Consider the following 21,100-nt stretch of genomic DNA (forward strand, 5'->3'; position numbering starts at 1 on the left):
ACTCCTGAAATGTAGGCAACCCACTAATTAGTTCCACAGCATTCTCAAAAGACATGGTTATACACAAACCCATTCTACTCTGTCCTATGAATGACACAACTGATATTGTGCAGGTGCAAGGAAGGGAAAACTATGAAATAGCAAGAATGAGTATGGTCCTGGAGCATTAATGGGTAGAACTGACTGCTATCAATTCTCAAGATACATGCATCACTGCTACTGGTTATGTATTTTCACATGTGAAATCAGCTTTATGTAAAAGTGGCGGAGTAATGCCATGAACAAGTTGATCATATGGAATCTCCAAAGCTATAAACCTAGAAATAAAGCACAGTCCAGTGTTTATATAATGGATCAATACTCCTGCAATTATACAATAGTGTTAGTAAGTGAAGTTAATGAGATTAAGTGACATTGTACAAAAGTGGCTGTGCTAAGTTTTCGTGCTGGTAGAAAAAACAATTATTCTTATCAAAAACCTTAAAAAAGAAGTAGCTATAGGTTCAAATGAACAGTGTCACATTCACTACCATCATCAGAAATACACATAATCAATCTGCAGCAGTTTTAGATTTATACTTTTTGAGTTACAGAAGGTTTATTCTGCAAAGGAAATACAGGGGTGTGGCTGAGACTGCATACAAAATATTAAAAGGATACAGTATGTAATTTTAGATAAAATAATAATATTCCTTATTCTACTCCTTACCATTAGTCTCCTCATTCTTTCTTTCTCAATTCTCTCAGTTTCTTTTTTCTGCTCACGCTCAGTGTTGGCATGCCAGGTTGCAACAGCTTTAGAAAGTTTCTGAATTTTCCCAGCAACTGATCGGTGGTACTCTTTAAAATCTTTAGCATGCTGCAATATGCTATTCAGGTATTCCTAGAAAGAGAAACAAGTTAGTGCAGACACTTGGACAAAGCACAGGATTTGAAATCAGGAATACAGAAGTTCTAACCTTATCATTCTCCAATTGCTTATCACATGAGTTGGAATTTTTTTTAATCTTAGCAACTCCAAAGTTAAATAAAATACGTAATACAGAAGACCTGCACAGCAAAGCAAGGTGCATTTCTGTCACGGGGCAAATAGCTAATAAGTTAAAATACCTGATGCTTCTGCCTACGCTTCCTCTCCTGTTCTATCTTCTGCTGTTTCTCAAGTTTTTCTGTCATTCGGGCCTCCCTCAAAGTCTGGCGCTTGCTTCGTTTGTAGGCTTTGGAGTTTAGCGCTGTCTCCAGTGTTGTGTCACGACGCATGCAAGCTACCACCTCTTGTCTTAGCTACCAGTGGGAAAAAAGAAACACTTAAAAAAAAAATAATCATTTTAATACATGTAGAGATAACTTTGAATGCTAGTATGGCAGAGTAAAACTAACAGCCCAGAAGATGTCCCCAGCCTCCTTTTCCCTTTCCATTACAGTTCTGAAGAGATCCAGCACCTATACACTTGTAGCAGCTATGTCTGTCTCCCTAAACAAGTCTTAAGTCTGCACAGGATGGCCAAAAGGGTTAACCACTCTTAATCATCATTTGTTCCTTCTTTACAAGATGCTGCAAATGATTGTCCTGCTGCAAGGAAAGGGGCTAGCCAAGATATTAGACCATCAAAGTAAAACACGAATGAACAACATACATAACATACTTTATAGAGCTGGACCTGAACATAGCTGACAGCTCATTTCATTGCCAGCTGCACAGGAGACAGCAGGGAGATGTAAATGTTAAGAGCTTGGAACAGTATTGCCACAGTCCCAGCAGTAAAGCAGGGAGAGCCTGCTGCTTTTCATCTGACCTCTGACAAAACTTCATTATAAAGGAATGCCAAGGGTAGAGGGAAGGAAGACTTGGACATCATGGTACGAGTACTGCCAAGACTTCTGTCAGGAAGTATTTTTGCTTGACCTGCCAAATCACATCTTTGTTCTTCCAAACTAGCTGGAAAAGCCAATGGCAAGAGGCCTGTAAGAGTCTGGCAGCGTGATTTCTTTTCTGAAACTCATTTGCCAATACATGCAATCAACATCCAACTTGTATCTCAGGTATGATCTCGTTACGCTTAATTTTCAAAGTCTGAGTGCTACAGTGGAAAACCTGAAACAGATCACAGAGAAACACTACACGCAACACAGAGAAACACTACACACAACACCAACATACAACTCTTCCTAAAACAAGGGGACTCATGACAAATATGAAGCATGGCCAGAAAGAGGTGTCCCTTGGGATTTGTGTGGAAAATCAGCTTGCAGCCTGTCCAGGTCTTCTTCTGTCTTAGTGCCAATGCCATGTTTATTATGAAAGAAACTTTTGGATACAAAACAAGACATTATGGACATGCTTTATAGACTAGAAGGCACCACAAAGATAAAGCAGGAAGTGAAAAGAACACTTGCACATTTTTATTAAGATAAAAACATAAAATCTAAGTTAAACATTTCTGTAACTTGTTTATTGGTCAAGTTTGCTCTCATGCAAAATCTCCTGCTTAGGCTCAGTGCTGTTGCAAAATCTCTCACCAGTTTACTCTCTGCTACATGAATATGTTTGGCTGTGACCTCTATGAGAATGTTCGTGAAGCAAAAGGCATTACCTGGCGCTGGAAGTTCAGTAACCTAAGTGCCTTCAACTCCACTGTAGCTTTGGTTCGCAGATCAGGGGGCAGAGAACCAGGCAAGTTCTCCAGTTCCTGGATTCTGTGAGCAATTCGAGCCTGAAGCCTAAGTAAATAGAAAATTGGATAAGACACCAGGAGAAATCTGTAAGTGGTTATCAAAATTATACAGTAAAAACAAGGCAATTTCTCTCAGGCATTTATTTGGCTACTAATTGTTTCTGAACTAAGAGGCTTCTGCAGAGATGACATTAGGTATCCTTTTCAAATTCAAAAAGAAATTATCAAATAATGAAATTGGTTCTTGGCCCTTCTTTTAATTTTGACTAAAAGTATATGCGTGAAAAGAAACTTGGGAATTTTATTTTACTAATACTATACAGGATTCTGTTTTCAAGCTTTTCTTTGATGGGTATTGTTTTATGCACAGTGTAGTCGGTGATGACACAGACGGAACTTTCCTTAACATCTGGAATTCTACTTGCTTATTTTATTGACAAATGAAAAGTTCATTAATAAAGTATTAACACTTACATAGCTGTTACACTGTAAATCAGATTCTATTTCACTCTTCCTTTACAAGCTCCTTTTGAATTCATTTGCAAATTCAAGAGAGAGAGAAAGAGAGAATAATGGACAGGCCAGACAGAAGTTTTTTTCTATTTTTCACATTGAAAACCAAGATCACAGAGCTAACAGTTACAAAGTTTTTGTGTTTTTATTTACAAGTAAGCATTTCCATAAACTGCAAATTTTGGCAATGCACTAAAATAACAGACCCCAAAATTTTAAGTTATCCAAAAGCTGCATCTAAGTTCAACTGAATCAATGCCCTCTATTTCCCACATGCTGGTAGGGAAAAAACCCAAACCCATAAAAAAAACCCAACCTAAAAAAACCTCAACCAAAACCAAAGACACACCCACCCCCAAAACCAGAAAGTCCTCTCTCCCAAAATCAAAAACCTAAAGGCCCAGGAACAGGAAGGTATCTCATCTCCCTATACAGCACAGGACTCTCAAAATTTCCCTTTTCTTTTACTTCAAAGCACAGAACATCAGATTGTGTTAGGAAAAGGTGTCTGCTGCTGTCTTGCTGTGATGATGGCTTTGGAACCACCATGAAGGGAGAAAGAAAACACTTTCTATAGGGCTTCTTTGCATACAGTGATTGTTCTTCCCCTGCCCTTTTGCCCCCTCATCACTCCACAGTATTAGCACAGTGACATAAACTCTCATACATTCAACATGTCAGCCTCGCAGCTGGAAAGTAAATTACACATCAGGCAAAATGGCTGCACCTGATATATGGAGTCAGAACAAATCAAAATACTAGTATCTCACAGTAACTCCATGCGTCATGATTTATGTATAATCTAACAAGCAACTGGAATCACTTCTGCAGTTTCAGACATTATCTCTTCTGTAATAGTACTCCTTTCTAAAACTCCTAAACTTCTTAAAGTGTGTATTTTTGTATATTACCAAAAGACTTCTGAAGTTCCTGGAACAACAAAAAGGAGGTAATGCTGCATTACTGCAAAAAATTAACTTTGTGTCCTCAAGAGAGCAAAAAATTGAAGCAGAATTAGGTAAGTTTTTCATACAGACTGAAAAGTACATCAAGAAGGGTTACTTCCTACTAAGAGAAAGTTCCATTAAATGCTACAAATACTTGACCAGGCCCAGAGAAGTTCATGACTCCCATAGGAAAATTATTCATTCAGAAAATGACACGGGCATATTTTGTTCTTTCAAGTGTATGTACTACACTAAAAAAGTGCACATTTCGCACAACTTCACCTGTCACTAGGCATTCCAGTTATTAAGAAGAGATTTTAGTGCATCTAGGGATGCAAAATCTCGAGAATTAAGTGGGTTTCTTGGAGATTAGATGTACTATTGTAAATCCACACAAAAAAGCAGCCAAGATGTACAAAGAGAATACTGTTCTACATCACTGATGGGTGCTCTGCCTGTTGCTTATTCACACATGGATGTAATCATGCATCACAACTATGATTTATTACTCTATTTCACTTCCGAAATAGCTGTAATGCTTCTCCTGAAACACCACCTACAAAACAGTCATAGCCAAATCCCAGTTTCACTGTCTTTAATGAAACTTTAGGGCAGCAGTCACAACCTTTCCAAACTTCTTTTTTTGAGCTGTGAACTTATTAAGGCAGCTGATTTTGTTATCACTGTGTGCTCCTTCTTCTACTGTACAAGAGGACAAGCACAAGAAGTTAATCTAGGTTCTTCCTAACATACTGTATAGTTTTAGGTATCTAAACGGTAAGTCACTTCACAAACAAACATGAAGTGAAATACTCACTTACTAGTTCTGCCAGAACTGGCTTGTTACTTTAACTCCCAGAATAAAACAGGTGAAAGTGCCTGCTGACGTAAAAGCTTACACAGTAGAAATTTAAGCAATAGCCAAAGTTGGGCTGGGGTTTATACTTCTGTCATCTTAATTATTAATAAAAATCCACATATACAACTTGAGATATTACTAAACATAATGCAAGCTTATAGAGAGTGCTTACTATGTCTTAGCATCACACTTAGCAGTCCACTCCCATATAAAAGACTCTTCACAGTGTTAATCATTTCTTTGTTGTTGTCAACTCAGGATTATAAAAAGGCTGATCAGAAATAAATGCACGTGAAATTTTATCATTAAATTATAAGGGAGATTAGTATTTCCAGGATAACTTTTCCTCCTATTTTTTTCCTCCATATGTTGAAATGATTGGAAAAAACAGAGGTCTGCACTGAGTAACAAACAATGACACCTTCTACATTTTTGAGGGTGATTATCTTCCTTTTATAATCCAGCCAGAGGGAAGGAATAGGAAAAAAAATCAGTACTTATAAGTCAGTACTCAGAAAACTACCACTGAAACTCAGGTCCGTTCTCTATTAAAATAAAGTCCTGGTCAAAAAAGTTTAAATACTAATGAAAATCTACAGCACATATATGGAAGAATAATGAAAAATGGCAGCCAGATGGGTTACACATAAAACAAAAAAAAGGAACATATTTTGAAGAGTTTCTTCAGACTTTCCTAGAAGTACTAATTGTATTGTCAGGGTACTAATGGTAATAGCAGTAGTACTTTCCTGAGTAGTCAGTAGGAATTTTAAAAGAATTTCATGACAGACATTTAATTAGCAATGAGAAGGTAGAAAAAAGCCCTTCCACATAATAAAACACTTTTAAATTACAACACTATTAGCTGTTTTAAAAAATAACATTATTAACTTTAAGAGATCTATTCAGTGAGATTTAAAAGTAGCACTTTATTTTCAAGAAAGTGTTAAGGAGAGTTTTACAAAAGCATGGTATGAATTTTTCATTCTGGCCAGATTTCAAGGAACACAACAGCTCTCTATATATGAATAATTTAAACTTCTTATATTGATAAGAATTTTAGATATCTAAGTTTCTTTTTATCCACCTTTAGTCACACAGAGATTAACAACAATTATCGTATAATCTCACGTCAAATCAACAAATGCTGCAAATAGCTTCTCGGTACAACCATGTAAATTTGACAGCAACATTAACTCTGCATTTTTTTTCTCTTTGCTAATACATGCTGGAGCCTTTTATATAATCAGATCAAGGCTTTTCAGGGAGAAAAAGCAGTCTGCTGATGTTTCATTAGATTCAAAGCTTTTCCAGATCCTACAATACGTTAATAGGTGCACTACTGCTTCTCCATCTGTACTGGTCTATTTAGCACGTGGTTAATGAATAGGAATGCTATACTGTACTACTAAGTGCCTATTTGATGAATTTGAAACAAACCACATAATGTCCTAGTAACAAGGAAAGGAAAAAAGAATTGCTATCACTGACAAAAAAATAATTAGATGTAATTCTGTAACAGCAAAACCTAAAGTATTTCATGTTTACAATATTGTTTTGTGTGTAAGACATGCTCTAATACATAAATCATGTACATAACCCATTAAGAAATGGAAATATATATGCAGTACCATGTATTCTCCCCCAAAAGTCTGCCGTTATGCTCGAGAGGTGTGTGTACAACAAAAGAAATGGCTAAACACCTCAGCAATTAACTTTTTATCATGTAGCTCATGAATTAGTACTAAATTACTGCCTCCTCAGTAGCACACTTCAGATATTTAGCCCAGAAACACCATGTTCAAGGTCACTGTCATGGTTTAACCCTGGCCAGCAACTAAGTACCACACAGACACTCACTCACTCCCTCCCTGACCCCCGGTGGGATGGAGGAAGAATCAGAAGGGTAAAAGTGAGAAACAAACTCATGGGTTGAGATAAAAACACCTTAAGAACTAAAAAGACTTTTTTTTTTTAATTGTAAGGAAAAGAGAGAAGAAAATAACAAAGAGAAAAATAAAACCCAAGAAATACAAGTGATGCAAATGAAAACAATTGCTTACTACCAACCGATCAATGCCCAGCCAGCCCTAGAGCAGCAGGCCCGTCAAACTCCCTCCCAGTTTTATTGCTGAGCATGACGATGACATGCAGTATGGAATATCCCTTTGGTCAGTTGGGGTCAGCTGTCCCAGCTGTGTCCCCTCCCAGCTCCTTGTGCATCCCCAGCCTACTCACTGGTGAGGTGGGGTGAGAAGCAGCAAAGGCCTTGACTTCGTGTAAGCACTGCTCAGCAAGAACTAAAACATCCCCATATTACCAAAATTGTTTTCAGCACAAATCCAAAACATAGCCCCATAATACTAGCAGCTATGAAGAAATTTAACTCTGTCCCAGCCAAAACCAGTACAGTCACTAAGTAAACCTAATCTGTAGTTTTTAAGAATTCCTAACTTAATCAGATTCAAAGTTCACACTTTCCCACTATAAGGCAGTATACCAACATTTCACCTTTTGGGTCTATCTATAGGTTTGAAACATAAATCCTTAAAATACCCACGTGATAATTCTGTGTTTTCATGAACATGAGTAATTCAAAGAGTTTTCCAAGTATTTCAAAGTATAATGCCCCTTTTTTTTTTATTAAAAAAAGTTAACTACTGAGAGATCACAAGAGACAACCATGTCATAGAGCTTTCACTGACTTCACTAGTTTCAGTATACAAATGTTTATATTGGCTTTTTTCTATTCCCTTTTTATGAAGAAAGTCTGAATACATCATGTTTCTTTACTAAACTTGCCTGTACTAAAGCTAAGTCTTGCATTGTCCAAAGCACAAAAGCTGTTAAACTGCTTTTTTCAAAGTTTTTGTCTAATGTTACTTATAGAGTTTTAAACAATGAAAAGACTTCTGGAAGTTCTAAGCATTCTGATACACAAAGAAAACCAAATCCCAGCAGTGTTCAACAGTGCAACAGCTTGGATCATTATCTATATGCTACTGTAAAAAATAAAAAATAAAATCCTCTGCTCCCAAATTCCTATCAAACTTCCACCTCACCTACTCTGACAAGAAGATCAGGGTATTTAGAACCTAATGGATATGCTGTATCTGCAACTGGTTCTCCACATTAGTAAATGCAACACCATTATTTTGTCACTCCCCATTTTCCTCCATTTATGCATACTAAGACATAATACTTTGGCAGAAATGCTGCAATGGAGCAGCACTGGAAAGACAGGAGGAGTAACAATTTGAGGTTAACTGATAGAGAAAAGGTTACATTACACTGGCCACGCCATTCTTCGCTCAAGTTAGTGCTACAATTCTCCACCCAGAGCAACTGTGAAACCATATAATGGTGTGTTCTACAAGCTTTCTGAAAAAGATGTTAGAAAATAGTGATCGCTCATGCTGAAACAGGTATGGTCATTCAGTCCTAAGGTAAAAAGGGTAAGACTGACAGAATGACTGCAACAACATGCCAATAAATTATCTTATGCAAAAAGTAAGAGCTTTTCTGGGATCAAGGCCTGAATTCTGGACATGGCACCACATCCTAAAACACTTCATAGTGTTTTACCTTCAGAAAGCTAACGTCATTAAACCAGTCTTCAGTGAGATCACCATCCCTTTTGGCTACCTTCCACTACAAACTCATTGATACAGTAACTGGAAGATACATCATCAGTCCAAAACAAGCAAATATGCTAAGTGCAGTTTCCTCCCTCTGACTGGTAATGCTCAGGAACATATTTTAGGTGCAGGTCAAGATCCTTTTGCCTGGCAGATTCTCAAGGTCAACTGTTTAATAACTTGTTGATGGGAAGAGGGAAGAAGTCTCTCTCTAAATCCACAAGAAATTTCATCCTCTATACTTCATAATTAATATAATTCATCATCTAATTAGGGCAGTCAGGAGGCAACTTTTAAAGATGATGCTTCCTGGTAACATCTTTTTTTAATCTTGCCTGTGACCTCCTCAATATTCTTTCTGCTCTTTGGTAATGCCACCAACCCCATCATCGCTAATAAAATCTGGTTTTGCTGTGGCCACTAACTCATCAGCCTTTTGACGTCCACTGTTCTCTTCGAACTTCCCTTTTGCTTATAATTCTGAAAACTTTCTGCACTGAACTGGTTTCTCTCTAGATTACGAGGATTTTGATTTCCTAACTTTCGGCATTTGCAGCATCCAAGTAATACACTAACTCAGAAAAGTGCTTGAGCCTGTTTTAAACTTACTTGGTTTGCAGTGACACTGCCAGTAAGCTTTACTAGTTCATAACTTGGGGTAGAACTAAGTCATTGTTTGGATTGTTGTTTCTGTACTTCTCTTTGACATGGTCTCTCTCTGGAAACTCAGGTTTTACTGTTGTCACTGCAGAAGTTGATTGCAAGGTGTTTCAGTTGAGAAAGTGAAAAACAACAGTCTGCACATGCACTTGAATCTTGTTATTCACTTTTACCTATATTCACGTTCTTGGAGTATTTCAACAGGATCCAGTCCTTGTGGCTTCTGGATAGGGCTGATGCGATTCTGCTTTTGCTGCAGCTGAACAATGGGCGAAGGCTGTCCAGGCGGTGGCTGTGGTACAGACGGCCCAGGCAAGGCGGCAGCAGGCTGGGCAGCAGGGGGGGCAGGAGAAGGCCTCCCACTGGGGGGAGGTGCTGGAAGCTTCTGCTGCGCGTTGGAGACACTCATATCTGGGGTTTGGCCTGCATCATAAAAAGTACTTATTCATATGAAATATGGAACGCGGGGAGAAAATCAAGGCGGTTTCTGATGACAGAATGTGAAGCTAAGGTAAACATTCAACATTACCAGAAAAAGTACACTGAGATATACTACAGTCTGTATTTGAATAAACATATGAAAGTGCAAGTATACCATACATTGCAGGAAGTGGTCCAAAGAAAAACAAAACACCTGAAACTTTATGACACATGCCATTTCCTTCCCCATTCCTGCTGACTTTTAATTCTAGTGTTAGAAGAAGTAAAACAGCTGGAGAACTGATTTCGTGCAAATGTAGGACCTAATTCTGCCTTTTGTTCACTATCCTTGTACCACTTAAAAGGCATCTATAATCACAACCTGACAACAAGCACAAGCAGGTCTGGTTTTAGAGCTCTTTCAGAACTAAACAGCCATATTAAAATTTCTACAAATGTACTTAGAAGTACCTGTCATGTATAAATAGCCTTTGTGTTGTTACAATCTCCTATGAGTTATATTTAAGTATTTAAAATACCAGGAATTTGATTACTGTTTTTTTCTTATGGCATTCTAACAATCTTGAAAATTAACCTCAGTTAACATGAAAATAGTACCTGCCATTTATAGACACTAAGGGTCATAGATTTCAGTATGCCATTACGACAAGTCACCCATGCATTCAGTTGTTCAAAAATTGTCACTGACAACGGGCATTGCAACAATAAAGATGTACGTAACTTAATTGTCTGAGGAGTCATAGTTAATATAATGCTAGGAAAAAGAACTACAAAGTACCCCTGCAATCTTGCAATCAACCTTAATTCAAACCCAATATCCTGAAATCTAGATAAAAAGATGCCTTCAGAGATCACCATTTGTCATTCAAACATCTGCATCAAACTCCAGAAAAGGAGCTTGACCATGAGCTGTAAATTCTGTATTTAGCAACACTGCATTTCAGCTTATACAAAATAAGGAAAGAAAGCAAGAATAGCAAAAGCCTCTGTGTAGTCTCAGTTTTCAGGGAATCATGCAAACTGAGCTGTAAAACAGACACTACCATGAACAACTGCATAATGAATGAAAAATAAATTTAAAGAAATAAGCACAATCTTTAAAAATACATCAAATAAAACAGATATAGCTATGACAAACAAGTTTTCTCTTATAAAAAAAACAGCAATGAAAAAAGACAAAATAGTACACAGCTTACAGTTAAACAGGACAGATGTATTATTATGACATACTGGATTATTTAGATAAAACTATCCATCTAGCAATTCTGTATACCTGCCAGCATTTTTTTAGTAGCAGCACTTGAGCTAGAAGGCACAGTGCCTGGTAAACTCATACATATAACCTCTTAAGAAACACCTTTGCCCCTCTTTATTATCCTACTCAAATTGTAATTATTCATTGGGAGTATTCCAAGAAAAGGAATTCTATTATATACTAGCATTTCGTTTTCTTTTTATTTTGTCCTAAGTAGCTGACCAATGACAGAGAATTTTTTATGACATCAACTGTCACAGAGTCATCACTGTCCCCAGATTTACCCACAAGCAACAATATAGCATAACATCTCCACCATATGAGAAGCCTATGTTATTTGCAAGCCTGCATGCGATACTGTATTTATTTTCAAGTTTCTCTAAAAAACCCTCAAAACTTCCAACAATATATATTACTAGGGATTTCTAATTCTTTCCAATACAATACTTCTTCCGCTCCACTTTACAACAATAAAATCAGCCTGTAAACCCAAATCTGAAGGATTTGGTTCAAAACCTGATTATCACACAGGGGGAAAAAAGTTACACTGTTCACCAGATCTCACGGACTACACTGAACTTTCAAAGCAATCCAATTAAAAAAAAAAACAAGGCAGTCTAATTTTACCATGGTTTGAAAACTTTTGTTCACAGTAGCAAAGACTATAGTTGAAAACAAGCTTGCTGCAATTATGCACATTCAGAACACAACTTATTAAGCAGATTTTACGGGTGTCTCTCAAGCAGCTTACCTATTTCATTCTGATTGTAAAAAGGTGCTTCAAGTTCAGGCTCCCTAACAATTGCAGTAACTTCATGTGGTCAAGTCATTCATGGATGAATAAATGGTTACACTCTCCTTGAATCAAGTCCTAGGCCCAGTAAGATTACACTATTTTTCTGCATGCCATTTTATCTTCCCTTTTTCCCTGCATCTTTTCCCCAAACTCTACCCACACTGTTTAATCGTAGCTCTGTACATGACATAAAATTAGCATTATACTCCAGTATACCTTCAGTCCAAGTTTTAGGGGTAATGGCAGTTGTATGTCCAGGCACCGCTGGAGCAGGCCCCGGTCCAGTTGCAGCACCACTCATTGTATGCAACCCAATACCTGCAATTTGACAGAGGAAAGAAACTTATTAAGATACAAAGCACTTTCAAGTATTCAAAAATCATACTGCTTTCTAGCATGCTAGTCTATTCAGGCAAGTAGTATTTTTCTTTATTAAATATGGATTTAAGTAGGAAAAATTCATGTAAAGGAGCATATTAAAATCAAATGTCCTAAGAAAAACCCCCTCACTCAGCAGCAAAGCCATATCCACTGAAATGAAGTTACCAGTGAAATTATAAAAATCATTACTAAAAAGAAAATAGTATCATCTTAACCCTTGATTTCTAATGCAAACTCAGTAATGGAAGTGTTCAGAAACTAACAGGTGCTGGGCGTTTAATGTAACACAGTTTTCTTAGGACCAAAATGTGCTTGCTTACTGCACTATTGTCATGAGGAGAAAAAAAAAAACAAACCAACCAACCACACTTTCTTTTCCTTACATTTTGCACTTGACAGCACACCATACATCGTTTGTTTTACTTTGAACAACCTAAATAATCAGTCAACTTGCTCCAGACTTTTTTATCTATTTTTCTGCATAGCAACAGGAGACTGAAAATTCACTCTAAGAAAAACAGTAAAATTGCGATCAGTAAAGTATAATTAACATTCAAAAAATGTGAAGCATAATCAGGATAGACACAGTACTGTACAGTGAAGTCACTTCTATTTCAGTTTTTACAATATCCTATTAATAATAGATGTGTTTTATGCACTTGCTCGAGCTTAAAACCAAAGGCTGCTGTTCACTTAGATCCCAAAATACAGTTCCAAATTGTAGCCCTGCATGACACCTGTTTCTTAATTTTCCACAGGTAGATCTCTAAGAATTTCCTGCACAATGACACAAGGCCTAGATTCACTTACCAGGCTGTCTGTTGAAGGCACTGGGAGGCTGCTGCTGCTGAATGCCAGGCAGGGTCCTCTTGCCCTGAACAGCAAGCTGGAGGTTTTCTGGTAAAGGCTGACCTCTAGCTAACATTTTGTATGCCAGTATCTGAGCCCGTAGCTGATGCAGCTGTACAGGGCTGAAAGGGGAAGGACCTCTGTTAGGTTGATTCATAACTTGTGGGTCTCCTGGTATAATGGGTCCTGGCTGGCTGGAAGTCATCTGAGGTGGAGTTGGACCTCCTCCAGACATGGGACTGGACACATGCTCTGGTGCTCCTAGTGGAGATGGGTGTGGAGACATATAACCTGGAACAGGTAACAGGATCACAAACTTACCCCTCTGGTTAGTCAAATCTAAATTCCATCAAATTTCTTTAACAGTACATAGACTATAAAAATGTCTCTCTCAAATCAGGATAGCTGTTGTATTTTCTACAAGAAAAAAAGTACAATCTAAAGTTTCCTGGGATATCCACATAGTCTCATGAGCTATTCTTTGAGAAGAACTATGATTATATAGTCAATAACAATTACCCTCACATTTGGAATACCTCAAACTAAAATATGAAATACAATACAGAAGCATCAGGGTGTGGTACTGTTTCACTAGCATGTTGGACAAATATTTCATTGCGAAACTCATGCAGTGAAGTCTGCCTACTTTACAGCTTAATATTATAAATTTCTTTTGATGCACACATGTCAAGGAATACCTGTTCACTGATACAGGCCCTCTTTGCCAAAACCTAACAACGTACAGAAATAGAACCAGATGGTATCAAAGTTCTGTACAATTGCTCTGTAATTTATATAGATTAAAGTTTGAGCCAGACAAAGAACATTCAATACCTTTTACCATCTTGGATGCTCAAGAACTTGGAACATCAATTGCAAGAATAGAAATCACCTTCTGAAGAAGCTGCTGAAGACTATTAGTCTATGAAATTCCAGGAAAGCAAGCACAGTTTCGAAGCGAACAGTGCTCGTATCTTAGAGCACTTGCAAATGCAAGTTTAAGTCTGAATTTTAACAACACTTAATAAAGACTTCCTTGAGCTTCACAATACATCAATGAAAAGAGATGGCATAGATTTTTGGTGAGATTTCCAAAAATACTTAGCATGTCAGAGAAAAAATATGAAGAGCAATCCTTCAGGCAATGTACAACAGTCAGCTAGATTTTAAAGATGTCCACCAAGAGTGAAAAGAGGTAACGGTATTTACCCACTTCACTCTGGCATGGTGGAGCAGAAATAATGTTCTTACCATTTTGAAAAGCCTAAAAAACCTTTAAAATAAATCAAGAAATCTTCTGGCTCACTACCATATTCTTTAGCAAGCCATGGATCACTGAACTCCAAAGACCATGCCACTGTTCGTGATTCTGTGACACCAAATCTACTCCTCCTCCACTCTTCCTGACACTTTAAAGTGAAATTACATCTATTTCATCTATACATAGTCCAGATCACAGAGAAGGTAATTTTGCCCTCTCTTTAGCTTCACTGTTCTTACTGGGCCTTGCAACATAGGCAAAATCTCAGAGTAGTTTCAACTTTTCTGAGATGACAGCAGTTGTAAGTCACTACATCTTCCACAAGTGGATAGTTGAAGAGTACTAAAGAATTGAAAGTCCATCAATGCTGAGGTTGTGGGATAAAAATATTCTTCAATAAAGTAAAGGTTGTAAATGCCTCAGATAAAGAACAAGGAAGAGAGGGTTTCAGCTCTTCTTAAAAAAAGGAGAATGAGGCACAAGTTTAGTAGGGAAAAATGGTTTTGTGATGGGAAAAGACCAGATAAGACAGAAAGGAAGATGATTCATGGGTAAATGAGAAAAAAAAAGCAGTTCAACAGGAAAATAGGGAAGTGAGGTGAGGAGTTCAAGGAAAGTGAGAAAGAGACCTTAAAAAGTTAAAATTACTGACGTTATTTATTAGGTCAATACAAAAATTGTCTATACATCCACTGGTGGTGATAAAAGCTATGATAAATAGCCTCAAGTTTACTCTAAATATTCAACTCTTTCCACTAACTTACTTTTGTCTCAACTTTTTTTTTTTTTTTTACGAAAAGAGAGGAAGCTACAAATTCCTCTTGCTGACCACATTGCTTTAAATGAACCACCACTATGCCACAACAAAAAACAAAATATACAACTGCATTATTGTTTTATACTATAAAATAGGGTTTATTGCAATGTTTATCCATTACTATACTTTTCTAAATCTCAGAATTTACTTTAAATAGCACCTACTTCCAATTACATTGTTTTCAAAACCGCCTTTCAAAGAAATGTTTCTTTCCCCCTCAAGTTGCATTGTCCAAGTTATATATTCCTTAATCACTGACAGATTTCAGACCCAGGATCTTGAAATCCATCTGGACTATAAAAATCTAAAACTGTGATGTAAGATATTGAGCACTTGTTTTCAGTCCTGACAGTTCCAGCTGCAAGTCTGTGACTTTGCAGAGAGGAGTTTTTAGAAGTGGGCATTTTTTTGAGATTTCTGGATATGTATTACTTACACTTTCTCTCTCCCTCAAAGTCCTATGCATTAGGGTTCTTGGCTAGGCTTGATGAGAGTAAGAATGAAAACACAATTCCAACAAAATATCTCAGGAAAGAACAAAAGCCTTCCAAACTTCTTGTAAAGGTTCTAAAATGTGGCATTTACAGAACCCAAATTTTGTAATGCTATATGGAAATTTTCCTTTTCAAATTTTAAAACTGTCAGAAGATTCAGCAGTGTGACAATACACACAGTCACAAGCCTGTCCTAATAAAGCCTCTTTACCACTTGCTTTTTTCCTATCTTATTACACATTAATACAGGTGAGCATGCACACATGGGCTCTGAATAAGGAAACATGAAGACTCACGAAGATTGAGTTTAAACAATCTGCCCTCCAAAAATACCTGTGTATTATACTGTCATAAAAGAAAAATGTTAAAGAAACAGTCCATATGAATGTTTAGTATACAGGCAAAGACAGACACCTTTTTGAACTTTATAAACACAATTTCATCTTCTATGAAGCACTTCAAATGCATGCTTCCATGGCACACCTGAATTTCCAAAATACTTATTCAGCAGGTTTTTAAATACCTTGCTTTTTAGTTGTTACTTGCTGAACTGCCAAGTACCCCTTCCTCCAGATTTTCCACAGAAAATTTTGTTTTATATTCTGCATAAACAATTCTGATAAATTTAACCTTCAAAATGGAAGAGGGCAAAAGCACTGAATAATAATGAAAATATTCTACAATAAAGGTTGTAAATGAGCAGCGTTCATGGAGCAGATCCTCCTGGAAACTAGGCTCAGGCACATGGAAAATAAGGAGGTGACTGGTGACAGCCAACATGCCTTCACTAAGGGCAAATCATGCCTGACAAATTTCATGGCCTTCTACACTATCCCGCATGACATCCTTGTCTCTAAATTGGAAAGACATGGATTGAATGGATGGACTACGTGATGGATAAGGAATTGGCCGGATGGTTGCACTCAAAGAGTTGTGGTCAATGGCTCAATGTCCAACTGGAGACCAGTGATGAGTGACGTTCCTCTGAGGTCAGTATTGGGACTGGCACTGTTTAACATGCTTGTCAGTGACATGGACAGTGGGATCAAGTGCACCCTCAGCAGGTTTGCCAACAACACCAAGCTGTGTGGAGCGGTAGACACACTGGAGGGAATGGATGCCATCCAGAGGGAACCGTGCAAACTGCATGAAGTTCAACAAGGCCAAGTACAAGGTCCTGCACAAGGGTCATTGAAATCCCAAGCACAACTACAGGGTGGCTGGAGAACGGATTCAGAGCAGCCCTGAGGACAAGGACTTGGGGGTAAATGGTGGATGAAAAGCTCAACATGACCTGGCAATGCACGCTCGCAGCCCAGACAGCCAACCGTGTCCTGGGCTGTATCAAAAGAAGCGTGACCAGCAGCTCAAGGGAGGTGGTTCTCCCTCTCTACTCCGCATTCATGAGACCCTACCTGGAGTACTGAGTCCAGCTCTGGGGGCCCCACCACAAGAAAGACATGGAGCTGTTGAAGTGAGTCCAGAAGAGGGCCAAAAAGTTGATCAGAGAGATGGAGCACCTCTCCCATGAAGACACGCTGAAAGAGTTGGGCTTGTTCAGCCTGGAGAAGAAAAGGCTCTGAGGAGACCTTACTGCAGCCTTCCAGTACCTGAAGGGGCCTACAGGAAAGCTGGAGAGGGACTGTTTACAAGGCCAAGTTGTGACAGGACAAGGGGTAATGGTTTTAAACTAAAAGAGAGCAGATTTAGATTAGATATAAAGAAAAAATTCTTCACTGTGAGGGTGGTGAGGCACTGGAACAGGTTGTCCAGAGAAGCTGTGGATGCCCCATCTGTGGAAGTGTTCAAGGCCAGGCTGAATGGGGCTTTGGGCAACCTGGTCTAGTGGAGGGTGTCTAGTAGGGGGGTTGGAACTAGATGACCTAAACCATTCTATGATTCTATGATTCTGTAAGGGTAGCAGAACACTCGCAACAGAATAATTCTATGCACTGGCAATGGACAACAGATAACCTTTAGTATTGAAAAATATATAGAGAAGACACCCAACACCAGGAAAGGGAAGGCAAACATCCCAACCCATCATTTAAAGCTGTGGTAACTCCAAAGCTTTATCAGGTTTTTCCAGCTCTTATCTAGGTAAGTTCTGAAAATCTTCAATGATGGTGATTCTTAATCACTCTCATGGTAAATTTTCTTTCCCTTACGTCCCATCAGAATTTCACTTACATAACTTGTGACTGTTACTTTTTTGTGCTTTTGCTATGCACCTCTGAGGATAGTCTGGTTCTGTCTTCTCCATAATCCTTCAATGGGTAGTAGAAGAGGCTATATCAGAAATCCTTCTCAAGTTTTCAGCAGCTAAAAAGCACGGCTTTCTTAACTGTATGCATAATTAGTAACATTCTTTTCATATCACTTTGGTATCAACTTGTTCAACAGAAATATATCACAACATATCATAAACAATGTGTATTCTTTACAGTGTTGACACTGGAAGAAAACCTAGTTCTAACACTTTACCAAACACAAGTTTTTTTGGAGGGCAGATTGTATAAAGTTTCTGGTCTAATTGCTTTTAATTTCACTTCACTTAACAAAAGCAAAGAACATCTTCCTCATCTGTTTTAAAGCTGAAGAACCAGAGAGCTAAAAATTGAGAGATCTTTATTCTCCACTTTTAATGCTATTATTAAACAGAGGAGAACACATACGAATTCTAAAGCCTGGTAACAAATAGTAGATAGAAAGAGTCAAGGTTTTACCAGTCCAAACCCCGGAATATTCAACAGAGGTCTTAACTGCCCAGTAAAAATTAAGAACACTTAAATGATGAAAGTGTCTGAGGACATACACGTCAAATCTTTCTACTAAAACTGATAGCAAGGGTATATTTTTACTCAAAAATGTGACTGTAAGAGAATTTTTCTACTAGGAAGATATGCACAGGATTGAAGAAATTTAGTTGTGTAACTCATTTATGTCAACTATCACTTCAACCATCAATTAAAATTAGTTTTTTTAAAAAAAATAAGGAATCAAATACATGCCCAGAATACATGGTAGAAAAGCATAATGTCTTGGAATACAGTGGAAAATACGCTTATGTTGGACCAAGGCTACAAACTTTCTTAAGTAAGCAAAATATAACATTTCCCTGTCAGTAGTGTGGACAGGGTTAACACCTGTTCTTGTGAAACTCTCAATCAAGAGCAAGAGAGGCCACATGTGTGCAAGTCATTTAAAACTAGGACTGTAGAAATAAACTATTGAGAGTTCTTATGCTGGCAGGAAGATGGATAAGGTGACACATCTCTGAAAAAAATCAAAAAAGTGCAGCTAATTTAATAACATTAAAGACAATGAACATTGTGAAGTAGCAGTAACCTAGCGAATTCTGTCAGTTAAATGGAATCTTTACAAGATTATCAATGAATACTACATGATAATTAAAAATATATACAGATCAAGTCCCAGAACCTTAAATCCCTGCAGCGCCTATGTTTCCACTTACAAATAGCAAGCAGACACCCAAACTGTTCAAATTGCTCTGTATTTCACTGCTGTATCACAGTAACTTCATTTAAATTGTTTCAAATTCCAGAAAAACACAGAAATCGTTTCAGTCCATTTATGTATTTTTATGAATTCTAATAAAAAATATTTATTTTGCATAAATATTTGGCTTGTCTTTGCAATTTCTCCCCACTCCTCTTACAAAGTCAAATCTAAAACTAATTTTCATCTTCTGGATAACTCTGTTTAGCAGTTTAACAATTTTCAATAAATTTCATACTTGTCATATCAATACTGGGGTTTTCAGCACGGTTCATTCACAGAGGCTGAAAGCAGTTTCTAACACAGTTCAAATTCAGTTCAGTGTAGTAAGATAACTATTTAAACAGCTAAATATTAAGTTGGAGCATTGAATTTTCCTTTCATGTAACCTTATAGCATTAAGAGAAAGGTATTAAGACTAAACAGGGACATCATTGTGTGTTAAGTTCAAGAAAAGAAAATTGGTCACCAGAAATACTCAGAAATGTTACCCTTTCTTCAATTTGGCAGCAAAAGTGGAAAGGAGTAACTGTTGAGGAGAAAGATGCCCATTCAGAATATTCTTCCCCATAAATTCATGTCAGACTTCTGAAAACCATCCTATTGCAGTTTGACTGCAATAAAAACGTGACGTTCTGTCTGAGCTAGTAACAGATTCTTTCTGCATGACTATCATCCCACTGGCCACCAAAAAAAACCATCTCAGAATCTAAGTAATAAATTTACATACCTTATTTTAGTAATTATTGTTAGTTAAAAAATGCAAAAATCTCAGAACAGAAACTGCCATTCAAACAGTGAATAGGCATTTATGAGCAAAATGACAAAGTTCTTGCAGATTTATCTTACAAATGTTTCTAATGTGCTCATCAAAGTAAGTTGTCTCACCTCAAAAAGGTCGGTTACTTATTTCTTAATACAGATTGTAAGAATCATTACTTCCAAAATTCTGTATCTACTTGCTCTTTATAAGTTCAGCAGTATTTATTTCAAGATTGTTCATTCACAACTGCAAATTTGATTTACATAAATTATATCTACAACCGCATGTGCAGTTTGCCAATTGATTTCTAATTTATCACCCACATTTGGAAGCACTTATTTTATAAAAATTCCTAATTTTGTACTTAGAGACACTCTTTTGCAAGACCTTCTTCTTTAAGAAAATTACTAAAAAGATTGCTATTGTTGCAAAATATTGCTAACATTGAACATTTAAATGAAATTTTGTGATCAGTTCCAACTGTAAACTGCATACAGAAGGACCACTGTCTATGCATTTATCAGAAGTGCTCTACTCAGACCTCTAAGAATGGCAGCATTTTATGAAGACCATCCATCTTCCCCTTCTCAAAGAATTAAAAACTTTGTCTCCTCCTCTACCTTACCAGTTGTTCTCAGAATCTTGGAGCCTGTTTACAGGTTCACAGATTTCTGGCAATATGGAACCATTACGGCTACAACAGTCTGCCTAACTTGTCTAAAACAGACCAAAGACTCTGACTCTCTGAACAATCTTCTCCCTTTAGTCTCTGGAACATATGAGAAAGGAATCCAGTGTTGACTTAAATTTCATGTGACACAAAACCTATGACAGATACCTGGGTAATCCTTGTCCCAAAGGTTAATTATCTTCATTAAGTAAGATGCAGATACTTAATAGAGTTTGAATTCACCTAATTTAAATTTGCAGGTACCAAAATTCACTGCACTTTTTTTTTTAAAAATATAAAGGATATATCTATTTACAAAGCTTTCTACTACCTGGGAATGTGCAGACTGGTCAAGACTTCTTTTAACTCTCTCTCAGAGAGAATAAAAAATGGAGTTTAACATTCTCCAGGCAAACCCCCAAGTCTTCCAAGTTTCAAATCATTCCTTTATTTGTCTTCTAAATAAGGGACAATTTCACAAAATCACAGGGTTGTTAAGGTTGGAAGGGACTTCTCAAGATCATCTAGCCCCACCCCTCTTCAAACACAGTCAGCTACCATA

General features: G+C 37.3%; 1 protein-coding gene across 9 annotated transcripts in view; it reads right to left on the minus strand.

Annotated features, from left to right (window-relative positions):
• SMARCA2 (SWI/SNF related BAF chromatin remodeling complex subunit ATPase 2) overlaps positions 1–21,100 on the minus strand; it is a 122,192-nt gene that overhangs the window by 75,719 nt on the left and 25,373 nt on the right. For all 9 annotated transcript variants that reach the window (XM_075740925.1, XM_075740916.1, XM_075740917.1 and 6 more), the window contains 6 exons: positions 12,976–13,305; positions 12,001–12,102; positions 9,466–9,715; positions 2,595–2,721; positions 1,111–1,284; positions 710–883 (listed from right to left, as the gene is read on the minus strand). In XM_075740925.1, coding sequence (XP_075597040.1) covers positions 710–883; positions 1,111–1,284; positions 2,595–2,721; positions 9,466–9,715; positions 12,001–12,102; positions 12,976–13,305 — 1,157 coding nt within the window. The remainder of the gene's footprint in view (positions 1–709; positions 884–1,110; positions 1,285–2,594; positions 2,722–9,465; positions 9,716–12,000; positions 12,103–12,975; positions 13,306–21,100) is intronic.

Source organism: Balearica regulorum, chromosome Z (assembly GCF_011004875.1).
Source record: "Balearica regulorum gibbericeps isolate bBalReg1 chromosome Z, bBalReg1.pri, whole genome shotgun sequence".
Lineage (NCBI taxonomy): Eukaryota > Metazoa > Chordata > Aves > Gruiformes > Gruidae > Balearica > Balearica regulorum.